Here is an 18,054-nt window from a genome sequence, read left to right as displayed (position 1 = left end):
AATGACTCATGGCTCGCTTGTTTTGACAACGAGCGAGCCGAGTCAGCTCGTGAAAGTTCGTGGGCCAAAAACCCAAATGTATTAGATAATATAATATAAAGTCAACTACCATAAATTAAGTTTGTAATTAAATTCATACATACTAAAATACTAAATCTTCAAATTCATACAAATATAGTTTACAAAATAAATTCATGCATACTAAATTCACACAAATTCATACTTGGATCGAGCAGGCTCACGAGCGAGTTAGGCTCCAGCTCAAACTTGTTAATTTTGGATCGAGCTAGAGATAAGCTGGCTCGTTAATAGCTCGGTCTACTAACAAACGAGTTGTTAGCGAGCGAGTCAGATATGATTTACAATCGGTCCACGAGCTACGAGCTTTCTTACCACGAGCTAGAGATGACCTAAAAATTCATCTAAACGGGGCCTTAACTCCACGAGCTACGAGCTTTCTTACCACGATTTGTCTTGTCATTATCGTCGAGCATAGCATGTGACCTAAATATTTTAGAATTCGCTTCTCTTTGAAAAATTCCGGTTGTGAAATGGTTGTGCGGCACTGCAGCTAATATCACAATATTTTTTTTTTGGAAAGGTGAATATCATTAGTTGATATTGCATGATTCTTGTTCCGATGAAGGCTGACAATTAGCTAAGTGAGAATTGGTCTTAAGTTAGTGATTAATATTTTGCACAAGAGGTCGCAAATTTGTCTGATCAGACGACCTTTAATAAATATTCAAATATTCAATACATTTCCTCTAAGCGCTCATAAATGCATTTTTTTTTTCTTCAAAATCTATGAAATAGATCAAAAACTACGAATATATATTTTTAAATATATTTACAATGTATTGTGTGGCTTTGTGATGCTTTTAATGAATTATAGTTACATTTATAAATCGAAATTATCAAATAAATCATTAAAAATGATAAATATACTACAATACAGTTGAACATAAATTTAATTTTTCTCAAGTAAAAAAGCAACATCCATTAAAAAACAACTAACGGCCTGAGTCTGGACTCCGGACTGTGTAGAGCCGGAGAGCCATCTTCTGATGTCTCTACGATGCCAGTGGAACAAATTCGCGGTTTCCTGGGACGAGATGGATCGATTCCTTTTCTCGCGGGCTGAACGGGCCTTTTTTAGCAGGATTAATTATTTGGGCCGCGTCAGTTCCGACAGATGTCCTTCTTCCCGCTATGCTAGTAACCTCTCCCTCCACTTCTCCTCTTTCTTCCAGAGGACAAAAAAAAAAGGTCGAGAAACCCTAAACCCTTTCTCTCCTTCATATTGCGAGCAGCAATGGCAGCACCGAGCACGTGGGTCCCTCACATCGAGGCTTTTATCGACTCTTCTCTTACCTCCTCTCAACACGTTCGTGCCTCTTCCCTTCTCATCTCTCTCTCTCTCTTGCAAATCTGATTCGGAAAGTGATTAGTAAAACTACTCACTTCTTCCTCCTTTTTTCTTTCCGAATGCAAGCAAACACGGACATCACATGGCATTTATTAATTTTTACAGGATACTAGTCTTGAGGGTATTGCTGCATTAGTGAAGAAAGGTCTCATCAGTCTTTTAGAAGTGGTGAGATTTTCTATGAAATAAATTGCATAAGTATCCTTTTAGACTTTTCAAAATTTTAATACGAGAATATTTTAAACCAGGTAAGGGAGATGGAGATGTATCTGACTACCAATGATAATGTCATCAGATCAAGAGGTGAAGTTTTATTTGATTGTTACCTTTTCAAATTAAAAGATGCACTAACCACTTGTCCAGTTCGTTGGAATTTCGTGGTGATCGGTGGAAGACCTGTGTTTACTGAGCAGAAATAAAACTTAACTAGCTCAGAACAATCTTTTTCTTTCCTTAATTTGATCAGCATCCTTACTTTTTTATGAAGACTTTGGAGAAAACCTTACTTGAGTAGTTATTATTTTCTTGTTGTTATATCAGGTACCTTACTTCTAGGTGAAGTTCTTACTAGAATTTCACAAAAGACACTGGATCGTACAGCTATAGATAGTTTGTCAGATTTCTTCATATCAAGGCTGGTAATTGCTGATTCATTTTATTTATTAAGAGGCTGACTGTTTTGCTGGATTGTTTATCACGGCACAAACCACATTTTGAAAGCCAGACATGATTTTACACAGCTGTATTGTACCATTTGTAACTTTCACTGTAACTTTACTCTCCACTAATCAACTTTGGATGCATTGTGTAATATGTGATACAACAATTTCTTTTTTCAAATACAATACACCTGAGTCAATTTGGTCTGCTTTAATGCACACATGAAAAACATATGCTCTTACAATACTTGTTTAAACACAGGCTGATTGGGTTGCATTGCGGGGGGTTCTCATTGGCTGCCGTGCCATGTTGTATAGGAAAAAGGAGGTCGGTCGCATTTCTACGATTGATGTAAAGAGATTTTCCAAGTGCTTCTTTGAAGAGGTTGATGTGCGGTCACTTGCAGCAAATGACCGTAAGGTTAGTGCCATTGTTACGTGATCTATTGTACTAGTATTGGTAGGAATTACCATTACCGAAAAGTATGCAGTGCCTTACTAAGTAAAATTCATTGAGAATTAGTTTAAGAAATCAGCAGGACAAAGATCAATGGGAAATAACACTGCTCATACTGTATCAGTACAACTGTGGTCTGGTGTAGAAAAACCTCCACACAGGAAAATAAAATAGTATACTAATGAAAATGTACCTGACCACTTCTAAGATTTGACTGGTACATTGAAAATTCAATCTGTCGGTAAGATGCAATGATCCGTGATCTCAATACTTAGTATTTACTAGGTTAAAGGTTTGAGCAGTATCTGTCAATATATTTTGACTTTTAATAAAACTCACTGCAGTTGTGTTATGAAGTTCTTATTTGCCTCTGCACTGAGCACAAAGAAGTTGCCACAACACAGGTACCATACATTGCATTGTTTCTTAATGCTGACTTCTCTTTTAAGGCCAAAATAGTTTCAGTTTTGAGTTCAAGTTTCAAATTTGTATAAATGAGCATCGTTGGTGGGTGCAGGGAGAGGATCTTGTTTATGAAATCCTTCGCTCAATTGATAATGAAATGGACCCGCCGTGCCTGATGCTGGCTTTCCAATTGGTACAACGTGCCATTTCATTGTTTCCCGTTCTACCCAACATGGTCTATCAGGATGCTTTTGATATACTGAGCAAGTATTTCCCTGTTTATTTCACACACGTAAGTTTTTCTGACATTTTGCTGAATCCTTTGGTTAATAGTTTAATTTTTCTTTTCTTATTCTACCAGTTGTAGAATAATTGACATTGGAGTAAGCTGAGTCAGATAACAATTCCAGCAATACTTGTCCTTCATTGAATTGTTTAGTTTTCTTATGATACTGCCATGTTCTGACTTCTGACCAAACTACTATTGGTACTAGTTTGGTATTGTGATCATGATTTTTTTCTAGTATTCTAGTGTCCCTTGAATATTTCCTGCAATAAAACTCTAAATGCCTTTTGGGGGCAAAAGCACTTAGTTTTTGGTTGTCAATCAGCCTAAATGGTACAGTTTTTTTTAAGCAGGGAGATGCAGGTAATGATGCGTCAAGAGAGGAGCTATCTGATGCATTATTGGTATCATTATATCTTTAATTTCTCAAGATATTTTTGGGAACTAATTGTAAATTATCATTTGGACTTTCTATGCTCGCCGCATATACATTGTTTATGTTGCTTATATCTTTATTGTTCCAACTTTGCCAGAATATCTTTTGTTTCACGCCATATTTTGAGCCGCATGTAATTCCATTTCTCCTAGAGAAACTCTCTACCGCTTTTTCTTTAGCAAAGGTTTGTGCAAGACAGTCCTTGTTATTTTGTTCTGGCAAACATAAACTCTAGATGGTACTAAAGTTTGCTTGTTACTTCCACAGCTTGATTCTCTAAAGTATCTCCAAAAATGCATTTCTTGTTATGGGCCTGACAGAATGGCTGACCATGCCGAGGACATCTGGCACAGCTTAGAAACCATAATTTTCAACAAAGAGGAGGACCAAATTGAAAAGGAGGCAATGGAATGCTTTAAGACCACGGTTTCAGTTCTCATCGCACCTAATAGAGAAACCTTCTTTGGTCTTATTTGTCAAAAAATTGATCTTTTCTTGAATAATATTGCACCAGAAAAACAGTCAGAAGTACATGCTTTGGGAAGCATTTTTGCAATTATATCCAGGCTTTCTGACTATTTGTGCACGAGGGTTTTCCAAAAGTACTTTGCAAGATTGGTCAATTTGTTGGTAGAGTCCACACGAAGCTCTTTGAATGGCGAGGCATTATATCTGGTTTCTGAAATTCTCTCTTCGTGTAGAGGTTTGACTCAGAAGAGTCCTGATTCTACTGAAGTTATTTTAGAGAAAGATTCCTGGTGGAATATTCTGAGGAACTATTCTGATGATCTAACCGCTGCTCTTTTAAAATTAGTTAACACTATAACAAGCATAGAAGATGATGCTTTGGTGGTCAGACAAGAAAATGTTCTTTATGCAGGTAATCCATCTTTTCTCTCTCTTTTGCGTTGAACAACTTTTGAGAAAGCACAATGCCTAATAATTTGCAAAGATAGCCCTACTTTTTCAGTAGCCTTATAACTGTTGTCAGTACTGATAATAGTACATCTAACCGAAGTAAAATGTCAAAACGAACCTCAATGGTTGACAGATGCTCTTATTTTTCCTTGTTGTAGCAAATCTTAATTTTATAACTAACTATTTTTTTCATCTTAATTTCCCAGTAAAGTGCTTAGAAGTCCTGGCAACATTTGCTGAAAGCTACTCGCCTATAGCAGATGAGACTTACATTTCAATTTTGAAATCACTTACACTGATAATTTTTTACATGGACAAAAATAACCTTATCTGGAAGTCAACTCAAGAGGTGTTAATTCAAATCGGTTCAGTAGTTCAAAAATCTATGGACCGAAGAAGGGCAGTGGTTTATACCATGCTGGTTGTGGAGAAGCTGCTCTCTGCTTTTGTAGACTCTACACTTCCTCTTGACGTATCACTTGAGGCACTGTACGGAATTGGTACAGTGGGGAATGATCAAATGAAACAAGTGCTAGAGGTGGTAGAGGAGGCTATTACTGTCAAAATTTCGAAAATTTGTTTGGAGGGAGAATTCAGTCAAGCTGAGACTCTTATATCACTGCTGCAATTTTATTCTGGTCGCATTCTTTTGTGGTACATGTTCTCTTTTAAAAATGATTATAGAAAATGGGAAAAAAAGATAGGGTGGGGTCACTCTTTTCCTGAATAAGCTGATTGGGTGAGATTATAAATTGTTCCTTTTGCTGACGGAGTTCTCTGTTTTTTGCCATACTTTTGACAAACTTATGCTTAAATGTGACTCCGAGGAGCCGTGGTACTTGCATTATGGTCTGCGCAAGTACTTAATAATAATAATAATAACAACAATAGTTTTGAATTTTTATTTGTTTCTGTTATATAAGCTCAGAACATTGCAGGTTACATGATGCTGGTGATGCCGGTGAAGTCACAACGCAATTCGCTCTTCGTATCTGGAATCAAATGAAAGACGAGAATGTCTCCAAAAATATTCATGTGATGGTAAAATTTTTCATGCTTAATATTATTCGTTGATGACAAGAGTATTTGGCTATTCGCCAACCTTTAATATGATCCTACTTTACCTCAATCAAGCATGAAATAAAGTTGACCTTTTGCACTTAGTCCTTACCTTTGCTGGAAGAGCGGTGAATTCACTCTCCCAACGAACCAGGACTTAGGAAATTAGGCTCAGTACAAACCAGTAGGCCTTGCTAGTTGATGTCTTGTGTGGTGTAGTAGTGGAAGCTCAATTCACAAAAAAAAAACTACTAGTTAGGACCAATCCAATACCCTTGAGTTATCCTCAGGCATCGATTTTAAACAATACTAAAGAATAATTTTGAAATTAGATCTTTAGGAATTCTGAGGCCAAAATTTTGAGAAATAAGGACAGACAAATTATTTCCGTCCATAGATAATTTCTTTTGAATCGGGGCCTGGAGATTTAGTCCGTCTTCAAAGTTGGGGACGGAAAAATTGTATCCATCCCCTATCCAGACGGTCTTAGATCTCGCCCCAGTTTTATTTTCTCTCTTTTTTTTTATCCTGTTGGTTGTGTCAGAGAAAATAGGTAGGGATAAATTCTGTCATTTCTATTTCTCAAAATTGGTTTTCATAAAGATTTATTATCAAAAATAATTGTTGTTATCTAAAAAAATTTCATCCTCAGTTGTGCATTTAGACACCAACCAGCCCAGAAAGAAAGTGACTGGGCTCAAACATTCATAAACTGGTTTCAGTATAATGAAAGTCATTGATGCTAGTTGTCTTATGTTGTTTCTCAATTGTTTATAGTGCCTATTCTAGAATTGGAGTCTCAATTGTTTAAACTAATAATGCTCTTTCAACACCAGCCCCGCATTTTTTTGTCAGTTTCAGATGATTTCTTTTTCTTTCAGGGTATTTTGGATGCGTTAGTGATGGCAATGAAGCACCTTGTAGCTGTCTCTACAGTGAACCACCAATCCATTATCATAAAAAAATCCCATGAAATAATAGTGAATTCAGTTTCGTGTCCAGCAGAATTATTTACAACTGTTTTCCAAAATCTTGAGCAGTTAGCGTCCAGTCCTCCATCTTCTATTCAAGATTTGAACCTGATATCTCTATTTGCATCGGTTATTACTGCACTTAGTGCGCAGACACCTCTCCCCTGTTCCAATTCAAATTCAAGTTCAGATTTGGTTTCAAACTTATTTCTGTTTTTCCTCCTGAGGGGCCATGTTCCAGCTGCCCAAGCACTTGCTTCCGTAATAAATAAAAATCCAATAGACAATAAAGCCATCGGATTTATTTTATCTATTCTATTAGAGGGAGCTGAGAACAAACAGCTATATAAAAAGGATATTATTCTTGGGTTTGCATGGATTGGAAAGGGCATGGCTATGAGAGGGGATGATAGGTCGAAGGAGATCATCCGATTTCTGCTGAAATTAGTGATTTCAAGTCAGCATGGACTGGACGCTGCCCTGTCTGCGGTCGATGGGTTGCATGTAATTATGGGAGATGCTGAAGGTTGTTTGAGTAAACAATTTCATGCTGTGATAAAACCGTTGTATAAACAACGTCTGTTTTCTACTTTGCTGCCCGTTCTACTCAGCTCAATGAATGAAGCTACTGACAAGTATGTACACAGGTGGAGGTTTAGTACTGTTCCGGTGGACACAGTATCTGCCTGTGTAACCAAAATGGATGATGTGTTGCATAGATAGTGCTATTTTTTTTATTTTATTTTGTGCGTCATGACCCTCATCTAAACCTTAAAAACTAATGAAGTACAAATAACTACTGTGATTCAACTGGTATATAAATGTTAGGGTTACATCTAAACTGTATATTTTGTGACACACCCGTTTCTTTACCAAGGTTCTCTTGGAAGGAGGATGAATGTATCAGTATTTTAGAACAAAATATTTATGATTTACCTGCTTGCCATTTTTGTACTTGAGAGGTTACAACTTAAAACTCTGTCTACTTATAATTTTTCTTGTGGTTTGATCAGGGAAGCGGTCTGTCGAGCTTTTGGGTATGTTATTTCTGACGCTCCTCTTGCAGCAGTCATTGGTGAAGCTCACAAGGTCATCTTTTTGTGAACTGTCACACACATATGCGTGCACATACACTCACAGACACATGCATTTATGTAAAGCCAGAAACACACACACACAGACATGCATTTATGTAAAGCCAGATCCAGAAAAAGAAATGAGAAAATGAAATTAAAAAATAAGAGAAAAAACAGTGTTAGTTTATTACTTCTTGTCTGTGATTTATTAGGAATGCTTATGCAATATGCATTGGTCATACATCCGTTCAGTTTTTCATGCATCTGTTGTTTCTTCTTTTCTAACCTTTTTGTTTTATATTCAGATATTACCTGCTGTGGCAGATAGCATAATTGCACTTAGTACAGATATTCAGAATAAAGATATAGTATATAGCCTCTTGTTGGTCTTATCTGGAATTTTAATGGATTCAACCGGTGAGACTACTATTATTTTTATTGAAATTACTGTTCTTTTATTTATTTATTTTGACTCTGAGTTGAAGTTTTGGCTAAGACTGAAAAGTAGAGCCTTACATAAGACCCTTTCATTGGTATGACCGAAACTAAAGTTATATAAATCCCAAGAATAAAAGAAGCTAAAAGTGGCCAAAGTACTTGTGTTATCACCGAAACAGTGGCCGAGTTTGAGATTGCAATCTGTTGTGCGAACCAAATTGTAAAGTTGGCCATTACATTTCAACACAAGTTTTTGTCAGAATGTGCTTTGTTATTAACTTTGCTTATTATTTATGTTATATTGTTAATGTAGGCAAGGAATCTGTCATAGAAAACCTACGTATAGTTACTGGTGTTCTCACACGGCTTGTTTCCTATCCTCACTTGATGGTAACTTCACAGGAGCTTAATAAATTTTGATAATTTTGCTTGACTCATTTCATTTACTATGTTGTTATTTAATTATTTATCTTGTTATTCGTTTGTTGTTTTATTCAATTGTTTTTGTAGCTTGTTCGCGAGACAGCAATCCAATCCCTCACCTCAATGTCGATTCTTCCCCATTCAAAAATTTACCCTGTCAAACCACAGGTGATTGTTTGTGGATTTATGCTTTAATACAAATATTCATGTCAAACGATTATTAATTAATGTTTTTATACTCAAAATTATAATATAGGTATTAAAGGCTGTAACAAGTGCCCTTGATGATAAGCGAAGGGCTGTTCGTCGGGAAGCTGTCAGATGCCGACAAGCATGGTCAAGAGGCAATTAGATTGTTAGTAATTGTAAAACTTGACTGAATTGCTGTTATACAATTTTTTTGTTGACATTTTAATCAACTTTGTCCTATGCGAGGATTTGACGGGGGGGTTTTATTTAACTGAAAGTTTTGACAGAGCTAGTTTGTTCATAGGATTTATTTGTACCTGCAGCCCGACTGCCCGAGAGAGAGATTTGTCTATATGTAAATATCTCAGCAAGTAGGGATTACTTTCAGAAAAAAAAAAGTTTCCAGTTGAGCTGCACCGGTTTGTTCATAGAAAAACAAACAAATGTTGCAATTTCCATGATATCATGCTGTTTTAGAAAAATATATTGGAGGTCACAAAAAACAATATGTATTTCAGATAAGAACAGAATGTTTAGCATTGAATATTTATTTTGGCATGCTAAGATAAGTTATATTTTTTTCTATGTGCGCTTTTGGTACAAGTCAGATCTGTGTAAAATTAAGAAACGATGCGTGATTTATATTGGAGGTTGGACTGACAGCATATTTTACGATGCATTTTTTGGAAAAAAAAAGTTCTACATTTCTTGGTAAAGTATGTACTAAATGTCATCATATTTTATATGAATCACCGCAAAAATGTTAAATTTCTATTTCTAAAAACCGTTTATTGCACCGCTAGGTCTGTATTTCCGTTTCATCAAATGTTTTATAAAGTTATCCTATTCTGGCTTAATTATGGACGTCACTGCCGGACATAGAAATGTATTTTTGTATGTGTGGCTATTTTAGATCCAGCTTGCTTATAAAAAATAACAGCTTCTAAAAATACAACGTTGTTCCTCATTCTCTCACGCATACCTCTCTTTTTAAATTTCACATTGCAACTAGCGTTTCATAATTTCTTGCTTGCTTTCTCTGTTTCTTCCCTTGGACATACCTGAGGAAAAATTCAATATTGTTGTTCTTTTTTTTTTTTTAAATTATATTATACTGTTAGTTATTTAATTATGGACTTAGGGCTCTCAGGTTCTTCAAATTCATCTGAAAGGAGCACCAGACCTATGATCAACAGCAACCGCTCTGTTCTAGATGTTACAAACAGTGTGCACCCTTATCGTCGCCCCCCATTGGCCTCGTCACGCCCCTCATCACGTAGCTCTGTAAGATCTTATCTATCGAAAATACATTTGATCAAATTTTGCTATTTTTTATGAAGCATTAATTGTGATAATTAGTTGAATGGAAAAAACTTATGCACCATACATGTTTTGGCCATTTTGTTGGATCAGGGATTAACTGTGGAGTTAATCTTTGATTCGTAATTGTTTTTGTTGTAGCATGTTCAATTGGTGCTTCCATTTAGGAACCTGTTTTGTTAATTATGTCCCACCAACAGAAATAAAAGGAAAGTACTAATTTAAGAATTAACAAAAGTTTGACTCTTTTTTCAACTTTCCATCCAGATAGTAATTTTGCATGACACTCTTATTAAGTATTCATATCCACTATGCATTCTTTGTTTTCTCTTATGTAATTTCTCATATTAATATAACTTCACGATCATGGAGATAATTTTCTCTGTGCTATCTTCTAAATAAACAGGGAGACAGGTTCATCCCAAACAGGAGCGCGATGAACATGGCTCTAGCACAGGGTCTCCTGACCATACCTACAAAAGATGAGAGAAAATCTGAAATAGTATCGCCTTCTAAGGAAGCATACAGAAAGCTTCTTGCTGACACCATTCTACAAGGAAGAAACCGCATTTTATGTTTTAGCAACCAACCTCCCGCTCCCATTCAATCTTTTCCAGACCCTTGTTCGACTCAGCCGATAAGGAAGCTCAGGCGCATTCCTCAGGTACTTTCTTTATTATCTATCTTGCATATTGTTACTAGATTTAAACATCTCAAGTGGTGACCTTTTCATACCATAATTTCTGATTGGAAATAGGTATGGTATATATAGGGAGAGTATCAACCCCCTTGCCAGATTTTGATTGTATCATGGGACAGATTTAGGCAGGTACAATTACTGGTGCATGGGAGCAGCCGGTACTGGTAAATGGTATGTTAATTCCGTACCATATCGTGTGGGTATGGTATGGTATGACAACACTTGGTTTGCTACATAACTGAATATCGTGTGGGTCTGGTACAGTATGGCAACACATGATTTGATTCTTAACCCAACATCATGGTAAACTGCCAGATTTGCTACATAACTGAATATTGTGTGGGTCTGGTATGGTAACTGAATATCGTGTGGGTCTGGTACAGTATGACAACACTTGATTTGATTCTTAACCCAACGGTAAACTGCCAATTGATTTAACCATCTTTTTTTTTTTTTTGTATATTTCATTCAACTAGTCAAGTTTGTTTTGACTTTTGACTGATTACCTCAATTGTCTGAATAGTGACATCCGTACTTATTCTTTCTTTGTATATTCCTTCTTGAATCCCTCAGCATCCAGAGGACACACTCGCTTTAACCGATATAATAAGCGACATCCGGTGTAACTTGCTTGATTGGGGAAGTAATAACGCACTTGCAGTCGCACGTGGTGACACTATCTACCTGTGGAATGCTACAAATGGGTCTGTATCTGAACTAGTGACAGTTCCTGAAACTTCTGGGCCGGTAACCAGTATCAGCTGGGACCCTGATTGCCGTCGCATTGCCATTGGTCTCAACAATTCTCATGTACTCCTGTATGATCCTACCACCAATAAGACGGTATGTGTATTTTTAATTAATTTCAAGTTGTAAAATCTTTTTCTAGGATGTTCATCCCTGATATCTTGACATGACTCATTGATTTACACTAGGAATCATAATCATTATAAATTTCTCATTCAACAGATAAGTTGTTTTCATGGGATCCACGACGGCTTCGTGGGATCTCTCGCATGGAACAACTATATCCTCACAAGTGGTGACGGAGATGGTACTGTCATCAACAACGACGTGAGGATCCGGTCTAACGTTATCAGCACTTACCATGACCATTTTGATGCAGTATGTGGTCTCAAATGGTCTCCATCAGGAAATTACCTTGCAAGTGGAGGCCATGACAATCTTTTCCACATATACGATGCCTCTAGATCCATGCCTCTCCACCGGTTCAACAACCACACTGACACGGTAAGGGCGCTCGGTTGGTGTCCATTTCAGAATGACCTACTAGCCTCAGGTGGGGGCGAAACCGACCATTGCATTAAAATTTGGAATGTAAGTTCTGGTGCTTGCTTGAACTCGGTGAATACGGGATCAGAAGTGTGCAGTTTGTTGTGGAACAACAATGGGAGAGAACTGTTGACTTCGCACGGGCTTCCGAAGAACTAGCTAGCACTATGGAAATACCCCTCTCTGGTTCAGATGGCCGAGATTACCAGTCACACAGCCCCTGTACTATATCTGACTCAGGTATGTATATGTAGAACATGAAACTTACAAATTGGTCCCAATACATTTAGATTTATTTGTAACTTATGTTTTTTTTTTTTTTTTTTTTTTCTCTTTTTGAAATTTGTAGAGCCCAGATGGATGCACGGTGGCATCCGCATCCGAAGATGAGACTTTAAAACTGTGGAATATTTTTGAAAAATCAACTAAAAGATGTACACCTAGGACTTCACATTCTGTGGGGCCATGTAACATGTACAGCTACATACGATGATAGATAAGGTAATTCAATTTCTTTCTGATTGTGTGATTTCCACAGTGAGGCAAAGAAGCATCAGGTTTTCATGTTAGGTAAGTTTTGGTTTCTATTCAATTTGTTGGTCAATACCACACTGTTACGGTTGTATGTGTCATATTGGATGGTGCAGGACTGAAATTTGACAATTAAGCTGTGTATTTCTGTATGTTAGGTTTCCGTATTCAAAATTGTTGGCAAAGTGCCTGAGATAAAAATAGGAGCTTCTACCATATCACAATCCCTTGTTGGTACCATGGTTTTGGAAATCTATCGGCAGCTCTGATCGGAAAGATAGATTTGATTGCATTGATGATCGATTTGAGATATGGGGGAATGGTATGATGTATATCTTGTGAATTAAAAGAGGAGGAGAAAGAAGATGGATATGTCCTCCAGGTAGGTGGGGCCTGATTGTCAGCTGTCACCGCTACAAACCAATATTTGGGGCGTGGCCGAATATTTAAATTTTTTGTTGGACTACCTTCTATTTTTTTTTTTCCGTTCATTTAATGAAAGGTGCTATTTTTGTAAAATGTAAGGGTTATTTGGAAACTTAAAATAGGCTCCCAATGCAAGATCTAATTGTGAAGATTTTCAGTTACCTTTTACTGAAAAATAGGCTCTTAATGCATGATGTTATGGAGCATTGTGGTTTCACCTGTGATCATAGATGTGCAATGTGCTCCCAATGCAACTTAGAGACTATACTTTGCACCTCTTCTTTACATGTTTATTTGCTGTCAGAATATGGAGGAAAATAGCCATGCTGTTGGGAGAAAAACTGATGCACTCTGATACAACGGTACAGCAGGTATGGCTTAAGTCCATGGCCAAGGTTGGAAGAAATGGCTCCATGACAAATGAGCAATGGGGATCTCTCTATGTTTCTGTGTGCTGGTTGATTCGGAAACAGCATAATTCACGTCTGTTTGGATGATTGAGGCTTAAAGCAAATGAGTTGATTCGGAAACAGCAACTTTATTTTTCCAATAATATATCTATTCGTATTTGTAAAAAAAAAATTAGTTCTCATTTTTTTTTCATTGAATACATTTTTGAACTTCACAAGTAATATGTATTATTAAGTGAACATAGTTTTATATTATGATAATAAATAATTAAATACTAATCGTGTAAAAGCAATCCTATAATTCACTCACAAGTTACAATGATTGGAAGTTTGGAGCTAGCTTTAATCGTTATGTTATTTGAGGATAACACAATAATAAGTCGTGATGTATTAAAAAAAACGATCTAACAAAATGTAGAAAGAGCTAAAACCCAAATTATACTTAAAAATGTTTTCATTGATAGTGAAGATGAATCGATGATTGACGTCTAAAAAATATCTCAAAATTATTAAGTATCTGACAATGCAAGCACAACAATTGTGAACCAAAAAAATCATAGATTCCAATTTAAAATAATAATATTCTGAAAATCAGTTTACCTCCGGTGACGGAGCCGAAGGTCAATTAACCTCAATAAAATTTAAGTATTCTTAAAATTATATACATTTAACATTTTGAACTTCATTAAAATATTCTTTGCAGAACATTCTTAGTTGGCGTTGTTGATAAAAAAAAATTAGTTCACCTGCAACACATCATGCGCCGGAGAACGGAGCACCTTTGGTGGTTCGATTTGCTAATCGAACAAATGAGGATTGCCACTGGTTTTTAGAACTTCTGATGAAAAAACATTTCTCATATATTCTAAAAATTAATTTTTTAATATGCATAAGCAAATATAATCAATTTTTTTTATCAACGTGACATTTTAAAAACAACTACATTAAAACTGATTTCATTAAGAACTAATATTTAATCTAGTGACAAAGACGCATGCTTAATGTGAGAGGTTAAGAGTTCGAAACTCAGATCGGAAATCCTTAAAAGACAATTAATAATAGACTAGATTTTCACCTTTCTATTATTCTATATTAAAAAAAATGATTTCATTAAAAGTTCTCATACATATCAGAAATTAAAAAAGAAATTGTCATGTTTAATTTGTAATTGAAACAAAATTGTTGACATAGATACTCTTTAAGTATTTTCATCTGCTTAGTAATTCATGCTTAGTTGTTAAATTACGAAAAAAGCTTGTTGCCGATAAACTATTACGAGGAGGGATTCAATTACATTTTTTTTGGTGACACCAAATTACACTCTCGATTTTTAAAGTTTACAAAGTTCAAATAGTCAATTCAAACCGTTCAACATAATGGATATATTAAAATGTGCTTGCAGATCAAATTTTAATTTTTTTTGGAATGTTTTACTATTTATTAAGTATTTAATTAACAAAATCGCTATATTTAGGCCATTGAATTTTTGTACCTATCTTAATAAATAGTAAAAAAAATGAAAAAAAAAATAAAAAATTTGATCTACAAGCACATTTAACATATCTATCATGTTAAACGGTTTGGATCTACTGTTTGGACTTTGAAAATATAGAGTGTAATCCGATGTCACGAAAAAAGTGTGTAATTAGATTCTCTCAACTATTATCTAGTGTATCACTAATTTTCAATACCTACTATTGTTTTGTATGAGTTTATTTATTAATTTCTATTTTTTATCATAATATGTAAAATTAATTTTGGTGATCTATAAGGGCGTGTTTGGTAGACGGACGGGAATAGGAATAGGAATGGGATTGCAAAATTTTTGAACTAAATTTTACTGTTCACGTGGGGAAAAAAAATTAAGTCTGAGTGATTTTTTTTTTCCCACGTGAACAGTAAAATCCGAACACGCCCTAAACTTCTTTCGTTCTTCTCAAAAGCATGATCAATGTTATCATAACCGAACCGAACTTTGAACCGCTAAAGCTCTGGTTCAACGGTACACTGGTCAGACCGATGATTTTACCGGTTCAATTGCTGATTTTTTTTAAATATATATAACTTATTATGATATTAACTGAATGGTGACTAATTGATATGCTTTTTTACTACATCATTGATGTGTCCAAATGGTATGGTAAAAAGCTTCAGTACAACGATGTACTTTTTAAACCTTTAATACGTGTTTGAGTTGAATTGCAAGTGCACAATTATATCAAAGTAGTATTTAGGGTATCGAACCGCAGAGAGTACGATAAAAACTTAGTTAAAACTTTACTAATTAATTTCAGAAAATAAAGGAAAGTAAAGTGCAATAAAAGTAAATTGGGGGGGGGGGGGTTGTTCTAACAATTCCTAAATTTGGGTTCAATACCCGAATAGAGAGTTTTTAAAACAATAAGAGTAAATGAATGAAAGAAAGATTGGATTGCTTTCTAGATGAGAATATCTATTCGGTATTTGTTTAAGTTCATGTATGATTTGATGAGGTTTCTAACCTAATATGTCATTAAGGGTCACTTTCGTGAATTAATAACGTGTCTAAGTAATTCGGACTTCACGGTTAGGTTCTTCACCCTAGCTACTTAGACCATAAGCTCTTGTTAGTCTCTCATCTCCTCAAATATTGATACTTCACGATTAAGTCCTTCATACCAATACCCGATTCGATTTGAGATGTCCTAATTAGGGTTTGCCTTCACGGTTAGGTTCTTCACCAAATTCCTAACCTTAATTTCTATTGTTCCGGTTTAGATTACAAATTGGTTACAATCCTAATCTAAACCTAGGGTATTTGCATTCATAATTGGTACTCTCCTCTCGTCCTAACTTCTTTGGATCCTTTGACAAAGAGATACCAAAGCGGGACTACAGCGATTTCAAGTACTAATTATGTAATTAACACAAATAATAAATCACAGAAATTAACATCAAATCCCATAAAACAATCATAACAAAGACAAATAACCGAATAAGATACAATTAAACAAGCTCATGCATTGACCTAAACCCCTAGAGAGAGGACTACTCCCTCATGGAGAGATCCATTACAAAAATTGGCAAAGTAAGAAGAAATGAAATAAAGAAAGTAATTACACCCTTTGACAAATTAAAAACCTCTATCTTGCCGACTTCTTGCTCAGGAAACCCTTCTTTTCCTTGCTTGAAAACTTTCCTTTCTCCAGAATTTATCGCTAAGTATTGTGTATGTGAAGAGAATGAAAGAGGAAGAGATGTGTCCTATGGAGAGAATGAACCCCTTTTTTTATATCCAATGATCATGCCCAATTAAGAGCCTAGAAAGTGGAGTTAGTGGGTGCTATATCTGGATTGTTTCCCAGGATGTCTTGTCCACATTTGGCTGTAAAATGCGTCCATGAAGTGCCAAAAATAGAAACCGTGTTGAAATCATGTAAATTTGGCTTTTCTGCGGCTCCAGTGCGGATGGCCGATCCGCACTACGGGTGGTCTTCATCCGCATTGGCTCTAAGTTTCCTTATTTAATTTATGCGAATTATTTGAATGCGGATGGCAGTGCGGATGGCTGACCCGCACTGCGGGTGGATTCTGCTTCTCTGAAGGTCCTGAAAATCGGCTAAGTATTGAGTGCGGCTGGTCTCATCCTCACTGCGGATGGAAGTTCATCCGCACTAGGCTCGGACTTTTTCCTGCGCAGCGCTTGGATGTTGGAAATGCGGCTAAGTACTCAGTGCGGCTGCTCTGATCCGCACTGCGGGTGACTGGATCCGCATTGGGGGGTATTTTAGCCATTTTTCATCATTTCCTGCAACGAAAAGCCAAACAACCGCAGTAACTTGATTCTAGGTGTATTTAAATCATTTTATATTAAAAATACAAGATATTTGAGGTTGTTTTACGATAAAATCTAGATCAAATGTGTATATAATTTATGCTTATCAATCATCTGATGGTGACTATCAGATATTTCATTAAAATATCATCTTTATTGTTACCAGTGTATACCAGTATGAAGTAGCTCATTTGTTCATAAACCACAAAGTACCCAACCACAGTCAAAGCAACATTATAGTGCTCGTTAATTTGTTTTCATTGGTTTACATTTTACCCCCAAGAAAAAGAAAACTAACTGGAGTCTAAAATGACCTTTTCTACCTTTCTCAATATCATGGCTTTGGGACTATTAGAGTACAGATCAAATAGTTCATTTTAAAAAGAACACAAACAAATCTTTTTTTAATAAAGAACTAGATTTTGAAGTTCTAATTCTTAATGTTTAGAACACTGATAATTTTATTTGGGAACCAACAACACAAATGCAAGCTTTGCTTCAGCTCTGTACACCATTTTACCTTCTACGACCTTTGTAAATGCAATTCTAGTTTCGACAAAAATATACTCACAAGTATTTGATTGAGAGAGAAACAAGTATAGATTTATTACTACACAATTAGACAAAGCAATTGGCAACTCTACCACTCTCATCTAAATGTTATATTAATTTGAGCATTTCATCGAACACCTTTAATGCATTCATCTATTCAATACAATCATCTCAAAAATTCAAGCTTTTCAAGTGCATGGACTACAAATCCAAATTAAATGATCAAATGAGAATATTTACAGTATCTAATGCAAGTTCTTGG

General features: G+C 35.7%; 1 protein-coding gene and 1 pseudogene across 5 annotated transcripts; both read left to right on the top strand.

Moving 5' to 3' along the window:
* The first annotated feature begins 1,174 nt into the window (after nt 1-1,174).
* Nucleotides 1,175-9,310, top strand: MET18 (ARM repeat superfamily protein). 4 transcript variants are annotated; one of them, XM_078312743.1, is made up of 18 exons: nt 1,178-1,387; nt 1,535-1,597; nt 1,678-1,732; nt 1,970-2,067; nt 2,351-2,509; nt 2,890-2,949; nt 3,063-3,242; nt 3,590-3,640; nt 3,770-3,856; nt 3,940-4,552; nt 4,797-5,244; nt 5,529-5,631; nt 6,531-7,255; nt 7,634-7,709; nt 8,002-8,113; nt 8,448-8,524; nt 8,645-8,725; nt 8,814-9,310. In XM_078312743.1, exons 1-18 carry the CDS (start codon nt 1,316-1,318, stop codon nt 8,907-8,909), a joined length of 3,156 nt encoding a protein of 1,051 aa, XP_078168869.1. In that variant the 5' UTR covers nt 1,178-1,315; the 3' UTR covers nt 8,910-9,310. The 4 variants fall into 4 exon arrangements, with proteins under 4 accessions (XP_078168872.1, XP_078168869.1, XP_078168870.1 ...); XM_078312744.1 differs by lacking the exon at nt 1,970-2,067 and having other exon boundaries at nt 1,224-1,387; XM_078312746.1 differs by lacking the exons at nt 8,002-8,113; nt 8,448-8,524; nt 8,645-8,725; nt 8,814-9,310 and adding an exon at nt 7,781-7,923 and having other exon boundaries at nt 1,175-1,387; nt 7,634-7,742.
* A 2,020-nt stretch (nt 9,311-11,330) lies between these two features.
* LOC144563017 (cell division cycle 20.2, cofactor of APC complex pseudogene) lies at nt 11,331-13,172 on the top strand (annotated as a pseudogene). The gene is made up of 3 exons (XR_013514235.1): nt 11,331-11,609; nt 11,736-12,299; nt 12,409-13,172. The product of XR_013514235.1 is annotated as a cell division cycle 20.2, cofactor of APC complex pseudogene (transcript).
* The last annotated feature ends 4,882 nt before the right edge of the window (nt 13,173-18,054 follow it).

This window comes from Carex rostrata, chromosome 12 (assembly GCF_964058835.1).
Source record: "Carex rostrata chromosome 12, lpCarRost1.2, whole genome shotgun sequence".
NCBI classification, from domain to species: Eukaryota; Viridiplantae; Streptophyta; class Magnoliopsida; order Poales; family Cyperaceae; genus Carex; species Carex rostrata.
The sequence above is the reverse complement of the archived record's forward strand: the minus strand, read 5'-3'. Positions and strand labels throughout refer to the sequence as shown.